Source organism: Cyrtonyx montezumae, unplaced genomic scaffold (assembly GCF_038088225.1).
Source record: "Cyrtonyx montezumae isolate F1298 unplaced genomic scaffold, pur_monq_1.0 scaffold_10, whole genome shotgun sequence".
In the NCBI taxonomy this organism is placed as follows: Eukaryota; Metazoa; Chordata; class Aves; order Galliformes; family Odontophoridae; genus Cyrtonyx; species Cyrtonyx montezumae.
Window position 1 is genome coordinate 58513496 of NW_027071826.1, and position 25312 is coordinate 58538807.

At 38.9% G+C, this 25312-nt stretch overlaps 1 protein-coding gene across 1 annotated transcript; it reads left to right on the forward strand.

Annotated features, from left to right (window-relative positions):
- Positions 1-1366: 1366 nt before the first annotated feature.
- Positions 1367-24475, forward strand: KNL1 (kinetochore scaffold 1). The gene is made up of 26 exons (XM_065755573.1): positions 1367-1435; positions 1853-1892; positions 2753-2812; positions 4035-4096; positions 4522-4577; positions 5045-5084; positions 6031-6068; positions 6430-6482; positions 7942-9250; positions 10529-13095; positions 13878-14022; positions 15017-15084; positions 15213-15311; positions 16926-17041; positions 17628-17718; positions 19199-19315; positions 19948-20035; positions 20703-20786; positions 21144-21183; positions 21289-21390; positions 21842-21942; positions 22226-22294; positions 22438-22547; positions 23086-23204; positions 24142-24264; positions 24363-24475. Exons 1-26 carry the CDS (start codon positions 1401-1403, stop codon positions 24466-24468), a joined length of 5838 nt encoding a protein of 1945 aa, XP_065611645.1. The 5' UTR covers positions 1367-1400; the 3' UTR covers positions 24469-24475.
- The last annotated feature ends 837 nt before the right edge of the window (positions 24476-25312 follow it).

Sequence of the window (25312 nt, forward strand, 5' to 3'; positions counted from 1 at the left end):
CTGAGGTGTGAAATGCAAAAGCCGGGCTGTTCCGTGCAGATATTCCTATTGTAATATTTGCACGTAATATATGTATCTACGGTACACTCAATCCTTCCCTAAGTAAGGGTTTCTCTGAAGAAGAAAAGCCAACCGTATCCTGGGCTCCACCAGAAGAGCCAGCAGGAACAAAGAGGCGATTGCTCCTCTCTACTCTGCCCTCGTGGGGCTCCGTCTGAAGCACCGCATCCAGGTGTGGGACCCCCAATACAGGATAGATGTGGAACTGCTGGAGAGAGTCCAGAGAAGGGCCGTAAAGATATTTGAGAGGGCTGGGGCACCTCCCCTACGAAGACAGAGTGAGGGAGCTGGGCTTGTTCAGTCTGGAGAAGAGGAGTGATTAAAAGGGGATTGTAAACAGGAGAGGAATCAACTTTTTGCAAGGGTAGGCAGTGATAGGACGAGGGGGAATGGTTTTAAGCTCAAGGAGGGAAGGTTTAGATTGGATGTCAGGAGCAAGTTGTTTACGGAGGGATGGTGAGGTGCTTTCACTGGCTGCCCAGAGAGGCTGTGGATGCTCCATCCCTGGAGGTGTTTCGAGACCAGGTTGGATGGGACCCTGGGCAACCTGGTCTACTACCAGATCTGGAGGTTGGTGGCCATCCTATGATTCTAAAGGCGTGGCTTGTTGAGGCTTAGAGAAGGGAAAATGAAGTATTGTGGTAAATACTGTCAGATTACTTATAGCTGTCACGTGAAGGTCCTTTGCAAAGTGATTGATGGAGGTGTAAATGTTGATAAATACCGATGAAATCTATGAAATAGCACAGCACATTGCACGCAGTCATGTTTTAGTATTGATTCAGTGGTACTGTGTTTTGTGTTCTTCAGATCCATGGGAGTCTGAGCTTATAAGGAATATTAGCTGGTAATCAAAGCTCTGAAATTGGTAGTGCTTTACAAGTAACCTTAGGCAATAGGCATCCTCACGGTGTGGGTTAACTCACTGTCTCCTTCTGTGACTTCTAATGTACGTTCTAGTTGGTAAGATACAAGATGCTATTGCAGGAAGGTGGACAAGAGGCAGTAGCGAGTGCAGTATTGTAGTGTGTATGCAGAGCAAACTTTGCATTGGAGAAGGCTTGGTCATATTTACCAGCAGTTACCAGAATCTTAAACAGAAGGATGCCTGGACAGTAAAACTCAAACATTTAGCACAATTGATTTATAATATGATATGCAAGAGAAAACACGGACTTGAGAAGCCAATTAAATATCAGTGAATTCCTGTGACTAAAGAAAGAAAAATTAGACCAGCTTACTGAGGTTAGTATCCAGCTGTGTGTAATGCTCTTACTGCCATTCATTAATATTTTTGGATTTCAGCACTCTATTTTATAGGAGAAACACTTCTTGCAGAAATGGACAACATTTATGTGGATTCTAACATGGAAAAGTAAGTTGAAACCTCGTTTAGGATAGGTTCTTACTGTCATTCAACTATCTTTTAGATGCAGAATGCTTCTTAGAGTGTAGTTCAGCGTTTCTTGAATGAAAAGCTGTCCATCGTGAAGAACTTTATTTGATCAGGTGTTGGAAAGACTGAGGAAATTTTATAGCAGTGGATTGTCTGGAAACTGACCGTGGGGACTGGAGCAGAATATGCTGAATTTTACAAGGCTTGTTTCTGGGACGTAGTGCTGAAATTATCTTTTCCAAGCAAGCTTCTTTATGTAGTAGTGCACTTGTTTTTAAAAAAAAAAAAAAAAGGAGAATTTGAATTATTAACCTAAAAACAATTTGTCAGTGTTGTTCAAGACATACATCTTGGTCTAGTTTATGCACTAATAAGTTTCTCTTTTCCTCCCTGCAGTGATAACACAGAGCACATCAGAGGAAAACGACTGTCCTCTGTGAGTAACTTTAAGGCATTCCTAAAGTGAATGAGTGACTGAAGAGAGGGAAGCTGTAAAGAGAAATTGATTTTTCTCATCACAGCCTGAAGGAAAGGCATACCAAAAGCTGAGCAAGGCCCTTTTAGATCTGTGATTGAATGTTATGCTGGTGTTCTTAGAAATTCTCTACGTGCCATTAATGAGTTCATGTAGCCTCCCTGCGCAGCAGTTCACTGCTGAAAACGTTACTGTTCACATGAGCGGTGTGACAGAAGGCATCCACAGAAAGATTTGCAGGTGAATCCAAGCTTTTGTGGGTGCCTGGTAAATTTCGGAGTGGAAATGAATGTGTTTAATGTTGAGAAGGGAAGTTCACCTGTTCTCTTCTCAAAATAAATAAATACTTAAATAAGATGTCTAGAAATGAAAACTGTGTGAATTATGTTCATGGTTATGGATAGAAGGAGCTTACAAATTCTTTGGTCAACGATATAACAATAGCTTTTCGAAGTCTTTTAATTTATTTTATGCATTTTTTTTAAAGATTGAATTCTCTTTCTAAATCTTAATAACAATTGGTCATTTATGTGTTTATTTGAAGTTTATTTACTTAGGTTTTTTCTGTTTCCAAATTAATGCCCAAAGATGTGAAGCATTCACTGTGGGATGTCTTAAGACAGAATAAACTGGCTGCTTGCTTCAGTAAGACCTACCTATGTGCACTGTTTCTTCTATTAAAGATGTTCAGCTGTGCTCCTGTCCTTTTTGTTTCGTTCCTGCTGCACTTATTTCACAACATAAGACCCAACTCTTACTTGTTTCTTGTTCCTTTTGTGGTAGCTAGGGCTAATTTCCTCAACTGCTGTACTTTCTTTTAGATATTGAAGGCTCCACGAAATCCTCTTGATGATCTGGGAAATGGGAATGAACTCACTCAGGTAAATCTATTCAGTCCTCTTTTGCTGATGCTAATATCTTTGCTTTGCTCCTCAACTCGTTCTTGATTAAACTTTCACTAGCATAACATAGATGTACAATGTCCCACGATCTGCTTTGGAGGGTAATTTTAGGAGTAATAAGTATTACAATAAATCCATTCAGTTTTTCTTTTACTGGAAATTAATAGATAGAACTCGCTTCTGCTGTAGTCCATTTGATTTGAAGTTTAACCTGTTCTAACTGGTAAAGTCAGTAAGGTGAGATGTCTGGAGACCCCAGTTGCAGTGCTGTAGTTTTCCCATTCTTGAGACAGAAAACAAAATAAACCCTGCAGCTCGTGCTAAACTTGTTTTTTCCATAGTACACCAAACATTATTCCAAACAAAAAGCTTTATTACTGGCATTCTGCTGCTTCTGTGTAACCAAGCAGTCACCACAGAGACCTGCTTCTTCTGAGATGAGTGTCTGTGTAAGGAGGAGGGAAGTTGAAGAACTGTAAGCAGTTAAAAGATGTTGGCAGATATCCATTGTATTTGTCAGACCTTGAGTGTCCAACCTTTTGGCTTGCCTGGACTGCACTGGGAATGGAGGAATTGTCTTGGGCCGCATAGGTTGCTCTGAAAGTAATGCCTCCTATTTATTTCTATGGAAACTACAACAGATATAAAGAACACAATAGCACTACTTGACTGAGCATATTGTCAGCTACAAAACGCTATTTTTTCCAACACAGTCACCCCTATTAGCTGTGCCCTTTTGCCAGCAGTGAGCGAGAGCTGCATTCAGTGCACTTAAAAAAAAAAAAAAAGCAACAACAAAAAACTGCATCAGCACAGGTGACCCACTATCACCAGTGTAAAAAGCACACCACTCAAGGCCTCAGTGTGCTCACATCCACTCTTTGGTCCCCATGAACATTCAGTAAGCATCAATGAATTTCAGTGGGTGCCATGAAAGTCTGGTAAAGAGACTGGTCAGATTTTTGAGTTGAATATCTGATAGCGAGTGTTTGCTGGGGGGCCACTTGGGCTGAAGAGCTGTTTCCTTTATAGTGCAGGAGCAGAGGGTGGGCCACGTGCAGGTCGTGAGTTGGACATGCCTGTGTCAGGGTACTTGGTTTGCTTTTCTATTTTCAGATTTTTTTTTTGTGAGAATCTATACTTTTTCTTACGCTCCAAGAATTGTTCTCCGTAATTAAACCGTTGTGTTCTTTATTGTCAGGATCTCAATATAGAAAAACGTAGGAAAAGCTCTCGACGTGTCAGCTTTGCCAACACCATCAAGTAAGTTTGATCTGAAGGATGCAGATCTACATCCTTTATTTAATTATAAGGCTTAAGACAGTAATCTTCCATGGCCTAAAATTGCTGTTTGCGTACCTTTGTGGGCATTCAGTATAGAAAATCAGTGACTTTTTTTTTTACTGAGTTGATTTTGAGCCTCTAGAGAGCTGTTACTCATTCTTTCTTGCTAGCTAGAAAAAAGTGGTTGAGTGAATTTCATATAATTAGGAAATTTATACTTTTCCTTAACCTTCTGGAAAGTATGGTTGGATTCAATCAGCTTCTGTCTCGATTTCAGTACATACCGTGTGGGAAAAGACTAAAATCAGGGCTGATTTAAAAAACAAAAAACTCAAAAAGCCTTCTTATTTCTATGCTTCAAAACTGGTGGTCTCATATTTTCAAAAACTGTTTTTTGTTCTTAGCTGCAGGGTCTTCCATCGAGATCTTAAGAATAATGCAGCAGAGAGAGAAAATGAAGGTAAAGCTTTCTTTTCTGACCTATTTCAGAGACTTAGCAGCAAGATTACAGCCAGAATTTAGGAACTCAGACTCTTAGTCACATATAGGGAACAGTATGGTCAGCTGTTTATACTGGACAGGATAAAAGCCCATTGGTTACTGGTACTGTTGGACCTGGAAGCTCAGAGAAGGAATTACTATATTTTTAGACAACTCAAAGTGCAGCTCAAGCAAAATTAGCTTTGGTGATTTAGATTAAAAGAAGACTGTGGAGAATGTCATATTCACTCTGTCAAAGATTACCTAATAAAAATCTGAAAAGCTAATGCATTTTCAAGTACTTTGCTTTCCTGTGTTTTTGCCACAATAAAAGGAACATCGAGGGTGTGACAACTCCAGAACATTCTCTTCTACTAAGTTTTCTTTTGTCTCTGAATGTTTTGATCCTGTTTCTCGTGCTAAAATGTCTAATTTTCTTATTTTTAGAGTGTGCAGAAGATACGGAGAATCACGTCCTGCTTAATCAGTAAGTCTGGGGGAAAATTCTTCCCACAATTCTAGAGCTCTGTCATGCAAATACACCTCCTCACGTGGCGTGCAACCATCAGAACGTTAGTCCTCAGAGAAACACACAAATGCAGCGTGCTTGTTTAGATATAAAATTGCTCCGTGCTTTTGACTGGTTAAAGAAGTGATATAAGAAGGATGTGGTTATTTTGGCCGTTCACATAGAGATTTCTGGAAATTTGAATAACGTCTTGAAACTGCTTCTTTCCAAGGTCTGTTGCTTGGGAATGTCTGTCAGGAGAGACTTATCGGAGTCCACGTTTGATAGATGTCTTTTTGGATATTTATTACTGTAATTTCTTCACTTGGAGGTGGATAAAGTGTTGTCTGATTTCAAAATTATTGTCTAGATAAAATAAAATGATGAGATTTCAGAAGTTGAGTTAGACTGTCCACGAAGGAAACTTTCTCATTTAAAACCTGCAGCAAGGAAACAGCTTACCTAGAGTTGTAGTTAAATGCTTTTAAAGCTTTCAAAGCAATACAGTAACATATGTGTACGTGTGTGTAAATAAAAATGAATATTCCAACTCAGGCTTCTTGGTCTTGAAAGAACAGTCAAGAAAACATGGAAGAGCAGGAGGTATTAAATGTTAGACAAAATGCCAACAAGTTGGTTATTATACCTGGCTTTTGGTTTTGGTATTACAGAGAAATGATTTCAGGCTTTAGGGGCACAACTTCCCATTTTCAAAGAGAAAAGGACGACTGAAAATGGAAAGTCTGAGTTAAAAATAAAATATTAATCTTTTATTCTTTCTTCTTTTTTTTATCTGTCTGATATCTGCTGCCCAGTCATGTATGAGCTATGCAGCATATTTCTCTGCCTTTTGGTTATATTGCTGAAACCACCTGTTTTACATTTATTTTTTTAACATGCTGTTTCCCTAAACCACCTTTTGTAGAAATGAAGAACCTGAAGCCGTTCCATGTGAGATTACTGGTGAGTTTAAAAATAGATTTAATAAGAAAATGGCTATTTTTTATTCCAGGCTATCAATTAATTGTTGTAGAATAATTTTAATATGCCTAGGGCAGCCTCCCTGTTGGAGATCACTATTGCTTTATAGGGCTTTGCCCTATTGGGCTGTTTACTAGCACAGTGTTTTGGAGGTAAGGATAGCTTTACTAAGTGTTCACTAAGTGTTCAGAGCAGTACTGATAATGTTTCTCAGATTGTATGTGGCTTTAATTGCACTTACTCGCAAAGCAGTGCTTGTATAATGAGTGCGTAGATCTTCACTTCTGTTGATTAAAGTAATAAAATAGATCAGCAAATGCAGGATTTGCTTTTCTTTTAACAGGGATGAACACTTTGCTTCATGCCCCTATCCAGTCATTGGTGCAGCAGACTGAGGTATGTGAATTTTATCTCTTCAGTGCTGAAAATATTAGTGCCCAAAGTATATTATAATAATTTGTGTAGTTAAGGTGAAAGATATACCACAGCTGTCTGAAAAATATATCCTTGAATTCACATAAAATTCCTCTGAAGCGTAATCTATATTTTGAAGTCTTTTCCTAATCTGATGGGCATTATGCTATGCTATTGATAACTCCTGTTTCTAAAATTGCTTGCTGTATTTCAGTACCTGAGCTAATTCTTACATTCTTCTCACCTCTTATCTAAGAATATGTAAAGGAGCTTACGTTTCAGATAGGTCTGGTTATAATTATTTATATATATATATTACTCTCTGCTTACATTATATTTTTTTCCTTCCGTGAGTAGAATGGATATACATAAATATACTGTCTTTGCACTGTTAAAAACTTCAGGAAAATAGCAATGGGTGACACGGAGGGGTGCCTAAAACCCTTCAGCTGACTGAAGTGAGAAAACAGGAAATGTCTAGTTAAGACCTTCAGAGGCCCAGAAATCCTGAATGGTGTTATTTATCAGTGTTGTTGTCATGGTGGTATTAAACAGTTTCCCGCAGTGCTGCCTTCCATGCTTAATTTAAATTTAAATAAATGTCTTATCTCTTGTGAAAGAATGCTTAAAATAAATAAATAATGTAATAAAAGTGGTTAAAATCTAGTTTGGATTAGAAGATGTGTACCATGAGCCTAAAAGGTCATTTTTAGGTTATGTACGTGGTTGTGGTTTTTCTAGTGTGCTATATTTCTTGCTTTTATAAAATAGTGCACGTAATTTCAAGAAAATATGAAGTTATTTTTATTCAGTCTATTCATTATGTTTATATAACACAGTATAATCTTGCTACTGGCCGCTTTTGGTCCACAGCTTTAAAATTGTAAATCCTTTCTATTAAAGAGACTGAAATCTTCTTAGTCAGTGTGGAAGTCTTATAAAAAAATTCCAACTTGGCACTGCTGCTCTGGCAAATGTGCATGATAATCTGGTCAGGGATTTTATTTGCAGTTGATCGGGGGAAAAGGACAGAAACTTCATCACAGAGTGATGGAAAATATTGATTCTGTCAAAAAAGACTCAGTTCCATGCTTACGAGGATTTCATATGTCTAAACATGAAATTTTGTCTTAAAGCTGAGACACGTTGTTTCAAGAAATGCCATTTAAATATATAATTTATATATATATATATATATAAAATATGGGCTGTAATAATTTGTAGTAAAGTTGTCCTCTCTTCCTTGCATATGTTGTTACTTGTTGAGAAGGACTTATTTTTATTAAACAAAAAAACAATCACAAGACAAAACAAAGCCAAACCCTGTAAAGGTAGTTTTAAGGTTAGAATTGTGTTTGTTTATTTTTGTTTTAAATGGAGTAAGTAGTTGTCATTTGTTGCATGTGCTAGTAACTGTTATTTCTTGTCTTTTTTTTTTCAGGGCCATGATGTGGGCAACACTATTCTGAGAACAGATAGGCCTGAAACAACACTCATCTTCTCAGATGAAAATGAAATGGATATGACAACGAGTCACACTGCAGTGATTGCACGTAACCTGAAAAACAGTGGAACTGACAAAACTGAGAAAATAGATATCGTGTCATTTCTGGCTGAGTTAAACTCTATCAGTGGAAAGGCAGAAACAAGCAAAGATTTTCATTTTTCCTTTGATCCTGCAAGCTGTTTCTGCCCATCTTTTGAAAAGAAGGAAGATGCTACTGCAGGGAAAACGGATTCCAATGAATTTTCAATGAACTTGAATTCAAATGATAAAGCACTTAATCCTGTTGAAGGACCTGAAAAAGAAAACCTTTTTTTTGTCCCTTCACAAGTTTCAGAAGACATGGCCCGATCGTCAGTGGAATTTGTATATTCCAATGAACGAGTGTCCATCTGCAACGTAACAAAAATACTTAGAGAGCAAGGTGATGGAATGGAAATGACAAAATGCCAAGCATCTGATATTCAAAACATGCGTTCTGGTATTTGTGAGGCTCCAACAGAGCAGTTACCATCCGCAGATGTTACTCGTGCGTTTGCAGATGATGGAATGGATATGACAGCTAATCAGACGGCAAAAATACATTTTCCTTTTGCCATCGTAGATAATCAAGATAAAAACTTCAAAAAGGATTTTTCGTCCATGGAGTTAGATAGCTTCTCTGTCGTAAAGAGAACATCTCATCAGCAGTTAATCGTAAGGCAAGAGCCTCAACTTTGTACAAGCAAAAAAATGGTAAATGTTGAGGACACAGGAGAAGCTGCAGCGCTGCGAGCATTTAAGCAGGAGACCAGAACGTTGTCTTCTATCCCAGGATCTGTTTCTTCTGAGACTGTCTTCCGAGATGATAAAACTGTTGTTTTTTCTCAGTGTGGTGACATGGAAATTACTGGGAATTACACAGATGTACTCTATAATGAAAGTACCAAAGGACTGAACGCTTCGTGCCATAAAGCTTCTGAAAAACCAGTTAGTAGAAATTCTCGGCTAGTAGAAAGAAGACATCCAGTCAATAATGACAATACAAGAAGTCTGTCTTTAGATGACAGAAGTTCTCTGTCACATAAGAACAGTGCACATGAACTATCTTCAGGCTCAGAGGGACGAAATGAAAGAGTAACCCAAGATCACAGTGCTGCTTCGTTGAACGCTGGTTTCAGTTCATGTACAGATTCAGTATCTACTGGTTCCTCTAAGGGGAGGCTTCACCACAGACCAGCAAACTCCCTACTTGTTTCCCTACCAGGTGAGAAAACTGCTATATTTTCAGGAACAGATACAGACTTGACTAAAAATTGTGTTGGCAAGGGTAATAGAAGGAATACGGAAAATGAATTTCCTCCTGGAAACTCCAGCTCTGTTACTTGCAAACCACATTTTCTTGATAGTAGGCCTATATCTTCCAATTTAAGGGAGCATGAAAAAACAGAAATAACTAAATGTCAGGCAGTTGTCAGTAGTGATCAAAGCACTGGGATATCTGCAGAAGCGAAACAAATGCATTGTAAAATAATTCCAAGAAAGAACTTGAACGTTAATGTTAACGATGCTGCATGTTCTTTGTACAGGGACAAGGAAAATCTTGAGGCAATTGGTGCTCATGCAAGTATTAGAAAAAGCCAGGCTATAGAAATGAATACTAAAGGTGTTGAGGTGATAACAGTCAATGAGAAGCTTGGAAAAACAAACTTCCAAGCTGGTCATCTGAGTTCCTGTGCAAAGAGCACGTATTTGCTCCAGGAGCAAAAGAGGGAAGTTTATGAAAATATTGTCACTGACAACTATGCATTCACATCTTTGCAAAGTGAAAAAGTTTATGTATCCCAGCCTTTGGGAAAGAAACTTCTAAATTCTTCAGTTTCCTGCAGAAATGACGAGAGAGGGATGTTTTCAGATGATGAAAACATGGACATAACCAAAGCACTTTCTTTGGTCATTACTCCTATTAATACTGTACGAGAAAATGAGAATGCTCATTTTCAAAATAACGCAAAAGCCAAACAGATGCAAAAGCAGTTTTCTGTAGATCGTACGAGTCAGACTGCAGCAACAGAATATGGAGAAGCCAGAATGAGCTCAAATAAACAAACTGTTACTCATTTAGCTCCAGGTGGTTTCTTTGTTTCCAGTAATGAGCTTGCTCCCTCTGGAAATAAAAGAGATGCGCAACCTGGAAAAACACTGGGAATGTTCTCAGATTGCCAAAACTCTGACAGACAGAAAATCCATCCTATGATGGTAGTGAACAACGTATTATCAACTGGGGAAGATTTTGAGAGAGATTTTTTGATCAGTAAAGCAGTTTCTTCAGAAGAGGATTTTAATAATCCTCAGTCAGGTGGTGAGCTGCACTTGAGAGGTGTTGAAGAGAAGTCACTAGCCAGTAATTCTAAACTTCAGGGAAGATCCCAGTTGCCTTCCTTTTTAGAAAAGTCAGGTGTATTTCCCTCTGATGTAAACATGGACTTGACTGAAAACTGTGCACTAGTGGCTCCTCATCAAAACATCTGTACTATTTCACCAGGAAGAAAAGCAGCACCAGGACATATTGAAGATAAAATATCCTTAAAAAAAGAGGTAACGGTGACAAACAGTCAGGAGCAGCCTGGGTGTGATACGTACTCCTTGGTATCCCATGAGACTGGTGTAAAGCATTTGCTTTCTGCAGATGAGAAAACTACCATCTTTTTAGAAGGTGCTGATATGGACATCACTGGAAATCCTACGGATTCAGCAGGCAACAAAAGAATTTTGCAGTCTAAACTTTCAAACAATGACATATCATTCACTTCCGAAGATAAAACTTTTGTTTTTACACAAAATAACGACATGGAAATAAGTAGGCTTGATTCTTTTGCGACTGATAATGCTATGGAAAAGGCTGTGTCTCGAGGGATGCTTAGCACAACGAATGGAAGTAGAAGGAAAAGCTTGAAAGGAGCAAATGGGAAAAAGACGCTTTTGTTTTCATTGAGTGAGAATAATGACATGAGCATCACAGAGGGACTTACAGCAGCAATAAGCCATGAAATTGTCTCGCAAAATGAGGTAGGGCTTCCTTCTCCATCTTCAGCTCGTCCTGTTAGAACCGTTGCGTTCACAAGTAACCAGGCTGACACAGACATTAAGTCTTGCTCTGCCAATAAAATTACAGCAAAAGCTCCGTGTGATGATGCGTTGAACTTGGATAAAGTTGTTGGACAGGAAGTTCCTTCAAACAGAGAAGCTACTATGTTTGCCTTGAATGATATGGAAATCACTAGAGCGCATGACGTATCTTTAAAAGAAAATTTTCTGCAAGGTAGGCAACCCAGGCAGTCTGTTCCTTTAAATTCCTCTGTTATGTTTACAAGTGACCAGGCTGACATGGAAATGACTGAATATCACCCTGCTAATGGAAGTACTGAAAGGCGTTCATGTGAGGATAGATTAAATCTGCCTACGCAGGTTGTACGGGAGGCCCTTTCAGGTAGCAAAACAGTCATTTTTCCTTTGGCTGAGAATATGGACATCACTAAAACTCACGCTGCATTAAGTGGTGAGATTGGTGTATGGAATGGAAGGTCCATTCCAGCCATTTCTGCAGATCCTGCTAATAAGCCCGTTTTATTTCGCCACAACCACGATGACATGGAATTAACTTCATCGCATACTATTGCTGTTAATAACAATACTGCAGGACCTGAGAATCAAGGAGTGTCACGTGAAAGCACTCAACAACCAGACTTGCATCGTGCATCATCGTCCTCTTGCAGAGATGAAGTAGATTCTCTGCAAGTAAAAGACCTGAATGGTGAGGATCATAAAGAATCGAATAGTAAGCCCTCAGTTCCTTCCTCTTTATCAGCCTCAGCACCACCTACTGAGAAAGGACTTATCAAAGCCCTCAGTGGCACAATACCAGATTCCATACATTCGGTCTCAGTTCCCAAAGGTGCTTTGGATGTCCAGGCACTACAGGATCTTGGCCTTTCCGTGGAAGATTCGGTTCCTGCAAACAACGAGCAGGATCTTGTACATCCAGGATCAATGAAATCAATGAAAGTGTCTTTAAAGCTGCCAAGTAATGACCCCTTGGACTGCGGCGAAGAAAGTGGAGATGTGGTCTCTCATGTTTTTCTTTCTGCTCAGCAGCCAGATTCTTTGAAGGGTCCTCCAGGTGCGCTTAGTACTCAGAGAAATCAAGTATTGAAAGATGATTCATCTGGATGTAAAGATCTACCTGCAGATTTAGCTATGGATGGAGCAGGCACTGTTCCAGTTTGTAACAAGGAATGGGAGGAAAACGTGCCATCGACTGAAGGAGAGGCAACAGAATTCCAAATAAATGCTGAACAAACCGAGCAACTTTCAGGCAGTGACAGTCTGAGAGATCCAATAGATTGTACTCTTGTGCCTAAATTATCAGGTATTTTAAACATTTGTTCCAAACTGGAAAATATTAGAAGGAAATCGGTAGTTGTTTCTGAAGCTGTTCTTTCTGACCACTTGTTGAAGTTACCGACTCAGCCAGAGGATGCTTTGAGGTTAGGAAAAAATAGCATAAATGAACAAAATTTATGTTCTGCCAAAGAGCATAGGAGTGCCTGCCTTGAATCTGGAGCTGCTCCCACGGATGCAAATTTAGGTATGGCACTTAAGAACAAATATAAAGGAAGAAATATCCCTCTAGGTATCTTTCAACCTAAGCTACCGAACAGAAGAAATCCTTCTGTTTCTAGTGTGCAAGACATAAATGCAAAATCAGACAAAGTAGAATCACCAGTTTCAGAAGTAAATCTAAACACCGTTAAAGCTCCAGGTTACGACAATTCCAGTAGGCAGAACTTCAGCCCTTCTCATTTTATAGCAGAAGAATTTCTTCCTGTCTGCCCGGAAGAAGTGGATTCAAATGATTCTATAAGCTCTGAATTTGTGGAAGGGGCTTGCAATGACAGAGATGAAAAAAACAATGAAAAGATTCAAGTTGAAGAGACAGAAACTTGCAACAGTGCAAAAAGAGCTTTGAAACAAGTTGATGAGGATCTTCAAAGTCTAAAAAAGCTGAAGATGGATGAAATCCTGGTCGGTGGGGCCTCTCAAGACCTGCAGGTAAGCCCGATCTCTCCTTATCAAGATGCACTTACTACTCCACTAACAGCACTTCTATTTGTATGTTCAGGTGTGAACAGGTAGGGGATTTTCTGTTGCTCTTTAGCATCAGTTTACTGTCATTTTGCTATGTCTTCCCAAGCATTTCTCATTGTTTTGCTGAACTGGAACAATGAGATCAATGTGTGCAATTTTCCTGATCCATGACAAGCGGTAAAGACAGTGTCGATTTTGAATCATTTTCTCCACAGTATCTTAGTGAGCCTTTCTCAGGTAAGTATTCTTAGTCATCTGTACTAAACCACTTGCTAGATGTCATTTTTGTGTAATTATGGAGTAAGAACAAAAGCTAGTATTTAAAATCTGAATTTTTATTTTAAATTGGCTGTCTTATGGACAACACAAGTTGCTGCTGGATCGAGGAAACCTGAGCAAATATGAAACACTGATCTGAGCATAAGAATTAGTTTGTGCATCATCATTAGAAACTTTTTAGCTCTGAAAACTGCAAGTGTGTGCCGTGGTGGCTACTGCTTTGATTGAGAAATAAATGAAGGACTTTGGAACATTGCTTCCTATATGCCATGGTAAGAAATAGATTGAGCAGTCACGTGCTGTTTTTCTTGCTGATTAAATATGAAATGTGCACGTACCAAAAATAATTCAGTTCTGAACGTCAAGAAACAGCTACACAAACTACTGATTGAATTATTCTTGCTTTTTTCATAAAACTTTTCTCATTTCCTGTTCTTTTTTTTTTCTTTTTAACATGCTAATGCCAGGTTACTTGTGACGCTGTATCTGAAAGCCGAGCAGAAGTTGCTGGAAGTGAAGATTCTCCAAATCTATCAGCTAAAAACCCTGACTGTACTCAAGCCAACAGCAGCAGCTCTCTAGATTCTGTTAAGGCTGACACGGAATTAACAAGTAAGGCTTCCTTTGTAGTAATGTCTCAAACTTTTGTATCTTTTTGGCTTCGTTAAGGACAAGCCCTGCCCTTAATGCATACCCTGTCTGGGAAAGGCACTGAATGCCTGCTTTGCAGCTTTCCATCCAACTCGTCTGTGTGCTTTTTCACTCTGGCTATGAGGCCGAGTCCCGCGAACTGAGATGAGGAGAAAAGTTGCAGAATTCATATTTTTGTTTTTGTGGCCAGGTTGGCCTGAAGACACAGGGTTGTTTTTTTTTTTTTTTTTTTTATTAGCACAGACGAAATCCCCAACTCTTACTCTTCTGGCCCTAAGATTGTTTTAGGCTGGTTCCTTACAGAGCCTGCTTGTCTCAGAACTGTGAGCTCGGAACAAGATTCCTCAGAGTGCAGGAGAGGCATCTGCCTGGCTCTTGAAAGATCCAGCTTATTGATTTATTAGCTCTCACTAATTTAGCTAGAACTAATGAGAGAAATCTGCCAGTCATCTAGTAAGTGATATTTTTCTACTATTTACAAAACCAATTCCAACTTTGCCACCTGCAGCCATGAAAGTGTTTATCTTATCCAATGGAAGCTGGGCTCTTTTCTTTGGGTGATAAACTAGGTCTTCTTGCTCAGAATTTGAAAGCCATCTTGAAAGTTGCTCGGCTCAGATCAGTCTATGCTAACATAGAATGCTCTCCATAAATTTGTTGGAGGCTAATTTTCAAGTTTATTAGTTTTAGTACTACGCATGTGGCTTTCCTTCCATGGAAGAATGACCTGTTGTTTCATTACCACTCTGAAGTGACTTTTATTTCACATTGTAGGCTTTTAGCCTATTGTTTAGCATTTGCCTAAAGTAGATTTTTTTTCTTCACTGACTTCATTCAGCACTGAAAACACACAAGAAGTGTGCTTTTCTTCTAGAACTAATAAACTAGGGTTCGTATTTCTCTAAGAATATTTTTAACCCCCAGCCATGTTTTTTACTTGTTTTTTTTTGCCTAGTTCAACGAAGCAGTCAGATGGAGTTTCAGCTTCTCACAGATAGCATTTGTGAAGATAATTTATGGGAGGTATGTATATATAGCTGAGAGATGCCAGCTTCTTTTCCTAACAAGGAAAAATACTTGTGTGCATATATACCAATAAGTATCCTTTCTTGAAGAATGCACTTACCTGCATGATTTTCCTGATGTTGCAGAAATTTCAGAGTGGTGTCATCACAGTTGGGGAGTTTTTCACTCTTCTTCAAGTCCATGTTCCAATTCAGAAGCCCCGGCAGAGCCATATTCCAGCCAGTGTGAGTATCTGTCCTGTGAAACTGACTTTACGTTGTATTTGTCTTCATGTTTTCTCTAAGCACCCTTATATCAAAGGTCTCTGAATGGTTCCAGACAGAAGTCAGTTCCACCTTGATGAGTATTAGACACCGTGTGCTTCCAATTCTCTCTTTTCTAGTTCACCGCTAATAACTGATGCTTTTTTTCCTCAGTATTGGAAAATAGATCTCAGTCTCTTCACAAAATGAAATGTGTTAGTTCATGGATAAATATTCTAATCCTGCTTTTTAATCTTGTTTGAAAGTGTTGCATGCTTGAAATAATTAGAAGCTCCGTCTAACCTCTTCGCTTTATCTTCTTACTGTATCAGTTGTCCACTGAAGTCAGGATGATGTCTGAAAGTATAGCAGGATGTGTGCAAAAAGCCTTTTACCTTTAGCTATAACACTGAGAAACCCGATTTATTCTTAGCTCTGCCATAGCTTTGTTTATTCAGTCAGTTACAATTGCTACAAGGCCCTTTCTTCAATCTGTGTTTATTCTATGCCTGGAAATAAGTTCCACCATTTACCTCTGGTAGTGGGGTGGGGGGGTGGGGGAAGAAAAGCACTGGGAAAAACTGTCCACGTTGAAATAACTGTGCTTAATTTTAGAGCATCTGCTTTCTGATGATTTTTTTCTTTTTCCAGCAGCTCCAATTAAGAGTGATTCCTTCTTACATAGTCTAGTTTTTGTTTCCCTTTCTATAGCCACTTCCAGCAGTAGTGGAATTTGCAGGGACAGTCAGCTTTGATGTGCAAATTGATAAAGTTACTGAAGTGGATTTCTTACATCCTCTTAGTTTTGCATGGACACTGCAATATGTGTGTAATTCAAATCAGAAAGTACATAGAATGTGAATATTTGCACTGATTTTCTGTACTGACATGGAAAACCTTACACGTTTTATGAGCAGAGCAAGTTGTAGCATGGCAATGCTTAGTACTTGTTTAAGAAAGAATATAGGGAATTATGTCAAATGTTTGCATTTTCTGTGGCTTACTGCAGTTTCTCCTGGCACAGCAGATGTTGTGCTGGGGCAGTGGAAAAGCTTTAGCAGTGTCTGCATCACTGAGAAAGATGTTTGTTGACATGTTCTTTAGATGGTAAGTGGTACGTTTGTGAAAATTCTTGTCAAATTCTTTCTTATGCTTTAGATTTAGTCCTTTAGACAACTGGCTCCTGTGCAAGCAAATCTTACTGTTGCAAGTTGTCACACTGTCAGGGTAATAAAGTCAGTAGGATAGTCACATTACGAATTCAGATAACTTCCTGGGGATAAGGAACACTATTTTACTAGTTTGCAAAAAAAAACAACCGTATATATACCAGACATAAAAGCTTTCTCTGAAAGGATGAAATTAAGCTCAGTTATTTATGTGCTTCTATATATAGGTGATTTGATGGAAAATCCCCAGTAAATCAAATATGTCAGGCTACCTCCGTTAGATTTATTTTCTGTTCTGCAAAAATGAAGGTTTGTGCCCTTCTGCTGGTTTCTGTGCAGGAACCAATAAGACAGTACTGTTCCTAAAAAGCACACATCTCTTTTTTTCCTCTCTCCTCACAGTTTTCCCCTCTCTTTTTATTCCCAGTGTGCTGTCAGTGCTCCACCTACTCCGGAAGACCTGATCCTCAGCCAATATGTTTACCATCCCAAGATGCGTATTTATGAAGAAGACTGCCAGGCTCTTTCTCAGATGATAGATGAGTATGTCTGTATTCTGTCAGCCGTAGGTTAAATTAGTAGTTTTATGTTTCAGCTCTGTTGGCATGCAGAATGGCCCGGAGAAAGTCAATACGTTACATATGGGGAAAAATAGAAGAAGGATAGTTAACCTATTTAGTGCTGGCAGCCAGTTTTATTACAGGTTTAGGTGGTATAGGGCAGCCCCCTGGGGGGAGGAGCTATGACAATGGCTATAGTTAAAGCATCGTTTCCCTCTGTTACTGATGGAGTGTTTCAGTTACGTAACAGAAGAGTTCGGAGTTTTACGGAAAATGATCAAACATAGGAAGCAGAATCATAACAGGTTTTGATCTGTTGTTCCAGTTTTCCAGTGTTTGCTATACCCTTACCATGGTTTATTTCCTTACCTGAAGGTCCCTTTTTGATCTAATGCATTATGCCACCTACAATTTCTGTTAAAACAAGTTTTATGTTAAAATTTAAAATCAGCAGCAAGGTTTTTCCCAGCCCCAATAGCATAGTTTCCTATTCCTTTGGCTTCTTTATATGCTTGGTGCAGTTGCAACAAGCCTTTCTTTCAATTATTATTTTTCCCCCTGTATTTCAGATTAAAACAGTATGTGAGTGTTCAGGATCAACCACTGGTGAATGTGAATAAGAGTTTGTGGGAAGTAATGAGAACCTGCTCTGACGAAGAGGTAATGTTGCATGAAGAGATAATGTTGTTCTTTACATAATGAAGAAGTAAGCTCAGTCTATGCATTTATTTGTGTATTGGTAGGTAGAAGATACAAGGGGAAATAGTTTCTGAGTGAAAGGCTACTCTTAAGAACCAGAATAAAGGATTTCTTAAGTAATGAGGGTTAAGTGCAGAGACAATTTAATATAGATTAGAGTGAATATGTTGCTATAAAACAGAAAAACTTGAAGCTGGTAATACTGGTTAGCTCAGAGTAAAGAAACTTCAGAGGAGCCTGAGCAAACAGAGCAGTTTTGGAAGGAAACAAGGAACTGCTCCTATTGTTGAGGCTCTGCAGTTTCTTTGGAGGAACAGAACATTTCATGAAGCTAGATGTTTATTTAGTTTGGAAAGGTATGTGTGATAGTTTGAGATTTATAATGAATAGAAAACAGGTCATTACACAAAAATAAAACCTCATTCAGCATCTGGAGTGTAACAATGGTGTCACATGCCAGAGCAAAAGATTATGAGGCCAGAGGGTATTTAAAGGAGAATGCTAATGATAACGGCACAAAAGGCACCCCAAAGACATTTGCATTTAAAATACGGAAGCATTATAAGAGTATTCAGACAGAATTAAGAAAGAACATCAAGAGATTGTTTTCCTCGCTTCTGAAGCCAAGAATAAAAGACTAGTCCACGAAAATAAAAGGTTAAAATGATGAAAGACAGGGTTTTTTCATAATTCATAATTAGATTTGTGTTACAGGTTATCACAGGGGATAGGATATTAACTGGATTCGGGAAGAATGTACTCAGAAACAATAAAGGGCCCTAGGACCCTTAGCTGAGAATTTTGAAAGCAAAGCTCTACGTTCTGGCTTTAGAATGATACCACCTAGTGGCAATGGCTTGAAAACATGGTACAAAACAGCAATTTGTATGCTCCTCTGCATCTTGAGCTTGATAGTTATCAGAGAAAATGTTGTATTATGTAATCTGTAGCTATGTTCTGTTCAAGCAGGTGGCTTTGTTACCATTTCTTGTGGTTTGGATGGTGCCTGGACTTGTGTTAGCATTTCGGTTGTCCTCTTTAACAGTAAGGGAACAAGTGTTCTAAATAAGTCTTGAAAGATTGAAATGAGAGGCATCTGACATAATTAATAAAGCTGCTCTTTATTTTATGAGAGCAAATCTTTCATAAGTTATTGAAACTGTTAAAATCTAATGTTTCTGCTTTCCGTGCTGTTCCCCTTGGAAGATAGATTGGGTTGGATCTTTGCTAAGGAAATCGTTGCTTTGTTAGCAGATAATCCTTGAATTAATTGGAGTTGTCCAGCCTTAAACTCAATTTCATTTGAAACATGAAATACTGCTCCTAGAGAAATGGGGCATTGAAAGGAGGGGGAGCAGAAAAGGGACAGACTCTAAAGACTAGATTGAAAAATTCTTTGTTTCACATTCTCATTCGCTTTCATATTCTCTATTCATTGCAGCTGAAGAGCTTTGGAGCAGAACTGAACAAAATGAAATCCTATTTCATCAAGGAAAGTAAAATCCTGGCTCACAATGAGAAAGAGGCGTTATACAGCAAATTGCTGCAGAGTGCACAGGTAATGTGTCACAAGGCTTCAGAAGTTTAGGTTTAAAGGAGGAACTTCTACCGTATTTTATCTGTGCTTGAACTAGCATGGAACCATCAAATGTAGGAACCTAACTAACGTAAGACTGCTTCTTATTAAACATGTTTTTCTTTTACTTATAAGCAGTTGTAAAATACGTTGGGACAGTGACATTTTCTTGCACTAACGTTATAGGAACCTTCTGCCTAGATCTTTAGGCAGTTAAATAATGGGAGTGAAAAACAGGAGTGTTAAAGGACGTGCCATCACAAATCAATTCTTTATACTATAGTGATGTCCATATTAGTAACTAACGAGGAAATGCACAAGCAGTGCATTGTGATAGGTATCTTGAAATGAGTTACACATCTTATCTCGTACCTTCACTAAAAAAAAGTGGGAAGGAAGATACGTTGTCAAGTTTCTGGTTCTTAAGCGTGGCATTTGCCTTACTGTCTGTTATTCTGCCTCACCGTTCTAATGACAGATTGTATCAGCTTCTTAATTAGTGTATTAGCAAGCAGAAATCTACATGGTGGTCCCAGAAGGCGTTCAGTTTCTTTAAAAGCATCATTGACTTAGGTATGAATGTATTCCAAAGGAGCACAATTTTCTCACCTTAGGAACAATATGAAAAGCTACAATCAAGAATTGCAAACATAGATGAATTGCTTGAGGAGGCAGAAAGTTGTCTTGCAGATCTGGAAGCAGGTATGTTTCCAAACCACTGAGTAATCCGCTGATTTCTTGTCCAGTCCCTTTATTTTTCTCTGGGGAGATGCTGTTTAAGTTGTTGTTTCAAGACTCTGTGTTCAGTGGCCACCAGGAATTTAAAAATTCTAGAGTTGCAAGTATCTGTTAGGCTTAAACACCTTCACTTGTGCCTGCAAACTTGCCTTGTGGCAGCTACTTGCACGTCATATGAAGACGGAAAATACACCAAAATGCGCTGAAATACAGAACTGTAATTGTAGCCTCTGGACATGTTACCGAGCTGGCTAAATCTGCTAGGGATGTACTGTACACACCTCAAAATGGCTGCAGACTTGCTCAGCTGCACTCACACAAGCTGCATTCAGTACTCGAGATTGTCACATATTTGTATTTTCAGTTATTTCCATCCTCCTCAATTGTCTTTCAGTGCCTTGAGTACAATTTACGTTGCATGGTAACAGCTCCGAAGCAGTGCAGTAAGAGGAGTTTTATTTTCCTTATCTGTTGCTTCTTCAGGTTTTCGGTAGATATCCCTCTCTCCCTGGCTGCTGGCACATTTTTATCAGCTAGTTTTAAAATACTGGAACACAGAGACAAATAAAATAGATTCTAAATATTGAATCTGGGAGTTCTGCGTAGACCTTCTGATACTTCTTTCCCACAGATTCTGAATGGGAAGAATGTGAAACAGACTGCAGTGATGATGAAATGGAAGAAGAGGACTCAGAATCAAGAAAACTAGAAGAAGGTAATGGTATCAACTTTTAAGTTCTGAAGAGACTGAAACTCACTGATACAAATGCAGACGTTACAGCTTTCATTTTCACGTTGGATACAGCGAATAATAGAAATGTTAAAGTATGAAGCAGATATTTTTCTCGTGGCAAAATGGGATTTAGGACTCGGAGCGGTGTGATTAGAAGAGTGTGCGCTGGCTGTTGTGTTCAGCACTGTAATTGTTCAATACAAAACTTTTGTTGACCACATGTCTGTATCCAGGTAGGAGTAACAGCCAACAAGTAGAAATCTCTCACACCTGTACAGTATGTTTGCTGCTATTTTTTCTCACAGCTTCCCTTCCCCCCCCCACCCCCTTTTCTTTTAGAACTGGGAAGCCTCAAAGCTCAAGAAAAGGAACTTCTAAGGTGAGAGGATCTAAGGAGCTTCAAAAATATTCACACTGAGATTCTAGAGATTTGTATTATTTCTCACCAGTGTGCTACATCGGATGTTTTGCTTCATCTCTGTAGAGAGCTGTCAGATCTGGAGACTGAGAATGGGCAAATACTTGCTCAGATGAAGCATCTACAGGAAAACGAAAAGAGCTGCCAGGAGCTCCTGGAGAGATGCAAGTAAGATTAAAAAAAAAAAGACTTGAAGGTGTTGTGTATTTGTTTTTATCAGCTAGTTCTGGAACCTTGCATTTCTCTATAAATGTGTTTGTGTGTGTTTGTTGTTTTTCCTTTTGGTTTGATTTATCTTTGGATGCCCATCTCCTTACAACCTATGATAAGCAATAAAACTTCTGTGATCAGTGAATGGCTTCACGGTGATACTCTGCGTTTCCTCTTCCTGTATCCACCTCTCTTCCCATCCCAGAAGCAGCGTTTATGTGAAATGACCAGTGTCATGCTCTGGATCCCAAGAAATTCTTATACTTTGTTAACAAGGGAAATTTTATTTGGTCTCTTACACAATATTTAAGTGTAAGCGTTCTTAATTCTCTGATCTTTATCCTTCAGATGACTGTTTTGATTGGTTCGTGGAAACTTAAGGTGTCTGTGTTTGTTTTATTCCCTATAGCTTCACTGAGTGGGAGATTAGTGAATGGAGTGAACGACAGGCAGTCTTTAATTTTCTTCATGATTCTATTGAACTCACAGTTGTGTTTGGAACCCCAATAGGTAAGCTGCAAAACTGGCAGACTTCTGTTTTATGAATTCAAAAGGTGAAATAGTTACACGATAGAAACTTAACAGATTTTTCCTAGCATAGAATCTTTAAAAAGAAATAAAAATAAGCTATAGAGGTAGCACGTAAGCTAAGAGAAATAATAAATAGTGGATATGAAGAGGTTTATCAGTGCTCTGTACAGAATTTCTAAACGTGTGTAACAAGTGTCTGTTTCTTAAGAGAACTGAGTATGGAAATATTTACTACTTGAGGTTTTTTTCCTTTCCCTCTCAGATGGTGATGTTTTTGGTGAAAATCCTTCAAGAAAAATAGTTAGCCTCAGCTTTGAATCTCTCTTGGATGGTAAGATATTTCCCGTAGCTTGAAATTAGCTGCCCTCATTGTATTCTTACTGGGAGGACATTGTACATTCGTTTTAGCTGCTGGTGCGTTACTACATGGCTTTGAAAAGATTTCCTGCAACACCGTTTCCTTTTTTGTTCCAGAGGAAAAAGCTCCACTCTCCTCAGGTTTAGTCCAAAGACTCATATTCCAGTTTATTGAAAGTCGGGGATGCTGGCAGGAGAAGTGTCCCACTCTGCAATATTTGCCTCAGGTAACGTGTCTGAAAAGCCTAGGGGACTCCAGAAAAACATGACATCTTTTTTGTCACGGGTTGATACAGAGAATGAAAACGTATTGATGAATACTTGGATTAATGCCAATCAAATTCTGTTTCATAAATAACCTGTCCCAGAAGTCAAGAGACCTAAAAGCTGTGGTTTCCTCCTTATTTGCTGCCTTGATGTCTGACTGTCTCAGTGATTGCTTAAAAGCCTTATTCCTGCTAGTAGACATCAGGGAATTGAGCCGCGTGGCGTTCTGCTTTCAAGACAATTAGCGGTTTAAATTCCTGAGTGAAATCCCACGTTCCCTGTATTTGTGCAACCCTGTTGGCAAAGCTAAAGGGAGAAACTTATAGCGAAGAAGGATGTATATTTGATTTGTTTTTATGCTTGTACAGTTCCATTTCGGTTTACAGAGTGAGATAGTAGTTCAGCTGCCTATTTTTAACGGTTTCTAGCATAACTTTCATTTTCAAGTGTCACGTAGTAGTGGTTTCAGTGTAAATCCTTTTCTGATCTCTTCCGTAGGTGCTTCACGATGTCTCTTTGGTGGTGAGTCGTTGCAGGATCTTAGGAGAGGAGATTGAGTTTCTGGAGAGATGGGGTGGAAAATATAATCTTCTCAAGACAGATATCGTTGACACAAAGTGAGTAACTTTAGATGGAGCTTATGCAAATCTTACAGAGGGTCTCCACATAAGCAGAAGCAGAAGATACTTCTAAGTTTGTTTTCTTGAGAATGTTGTTTTATGCAATTAATTTTTAACGAGTCAGCTTTTTTTTAATACACTTGAACTGTGCTATCCAAAAGCTTGGGTACGAAACTCCTCTTGCACTCAGTCATCTTCCTCACTACCTACTATTAATCTCCTCTTATTTACTGCTTTCCTGTTGGGCTTGACTCTCTCACTTAGAACTTCAGACCAGAGTGTAGCAATGCAAAGCAAACAGAGCCAAGATTTCACCTGTGAAGCTTAGTGCTTTGTTTCTTTGATAATAGCCTTACACACTGATTTGCTTCATCCATGTGGAAACGGTCCTCGAAGGATGAGAGCATTTAAATTAAAATGTATTTTACTTACATTACTCTAATTTTGTAGGACCCTTCACAAGAGCATTCTTCTACTACCTGCCACAAGTCCCAGAAGAGCTACGTTTAGTTAAAACAGTGAAACAAGTGTTCAGGCAGCTTGTTCTCAGGAAGATGCACTGTGGCACAACTGCCTTGTAAAGGTTTTCTTTAATCTTCTCGTATTCTGTGGTACCCCCAAGGCATTTGTTTCCTGGGCATTGTGCACTTGTTGATGGTCTTAGTCTTTTATGCAGAAAGAAATTTGTCCTGATTTCAATAGGATTGGATTCATGAAACAATTCTCAAATTATGGTCCTGCTTAAGAGTTCAGAAAACTTTATCTAGCTAGAAATGTTTTATGTTAACCAGAAAGCTTTTTTTTATTATTATTATTCTATATACGCATTCTTTAATTTTGAAAGGTTCTGCAATTAGTTTTCATTCTGGAACAGTTCAAAGGAGATGTACGTTTGTACGTTTTGTGACCATGTTTTTCTTTTCATTTCTCACAGTGTGAAGCTTCTCTTCTCCTCTTCCACTGCTTTTGCAAAGTTTGAGTTGGCACTGTCCCTGTCATCCAACTACCCATCTTCTTCACTGCCTTTCACTGTTGAAAAAAAAATCGGGAATATTGGGTGAGTTGAGCAGAAAGACCCAGGAATATTTCAAAGCTAGGGGTGGGAAATCAGATGTTCTGTATCCTTCCAAACACGTGTAACTTCATCTTTTCCAGACATGAGGAAATTTCTGCTGTCCTCTCTAAGGTACCTGTTGGTTACCACTATCTGCGAAGAATGGTGAGCTCGATTCATCAGAGTCTGCTCCAGGATCCCCGATGATTGTTTAGGTGCAGGGCTGAAGAAGTCACACAGGACATTCTTTGACTTAAGTATCATGAGAAAGCAAGCTCTCTCTCGCCAACGTTCTTGGCTTCCTTTTCTAGTCTTCCCTAGAATGGCTGTTCTTATTACATACCTTGCTCATTTTGTTCTAGATTGATTGACAGAGCTCTTGTATAAAGCGGTGATGACGAATTTCTAAATTAACATGTCTAGAATTGACTTTCACTACCATTATTTCACTACTGCTTAACATTCTCACATATGGCATCAGTTTTAATCCTCATCACTTTGCTGGAGCCCCTCCCAAAATGCAGAAACGATAGTCTTGCTTTCAATGAACGAAATAACCTGTAAGAAATAGAGAGCAGGCCAAAATTGGAAAGACTACTGCTGTGAAGACTACAGATCCCTGTGCTTAATCATGGACTTCTGGGAGCCACGGACTCCATCAATGCAGGCCTTTGAGAAGTTTGTTCTGATGTACAGGCCTTGCTGGGACAGTGCAGCCTCCCTCCTGCTCTTTGTGCACTGTCTGTGGAGGTTAGTGAGCAAACTTCAGCTATTTACATTTAGGAGGCAGCTTTTAATGTCATCGGTGTAGTCCAAATTGGTTCTGTGTATAGTTTGTATAGGTTGAGATGTTGAAATCGATGTAACGCTGATGAGCTAGTGGTGTTAGTGGTGTTCCTAAGCTTTCCATCCTGTAGGCAGATACTATTTTCTTTCTGTATCTCTGTAAGACTATGTTGAATTTGAAAGTGTTTGCAGGTGTTTTAAGAGCGTACCCTATTTGTGTCTTAGGATTTTTCTTTTCCTTCTGTTTGGATCTTGGAAGTTCATT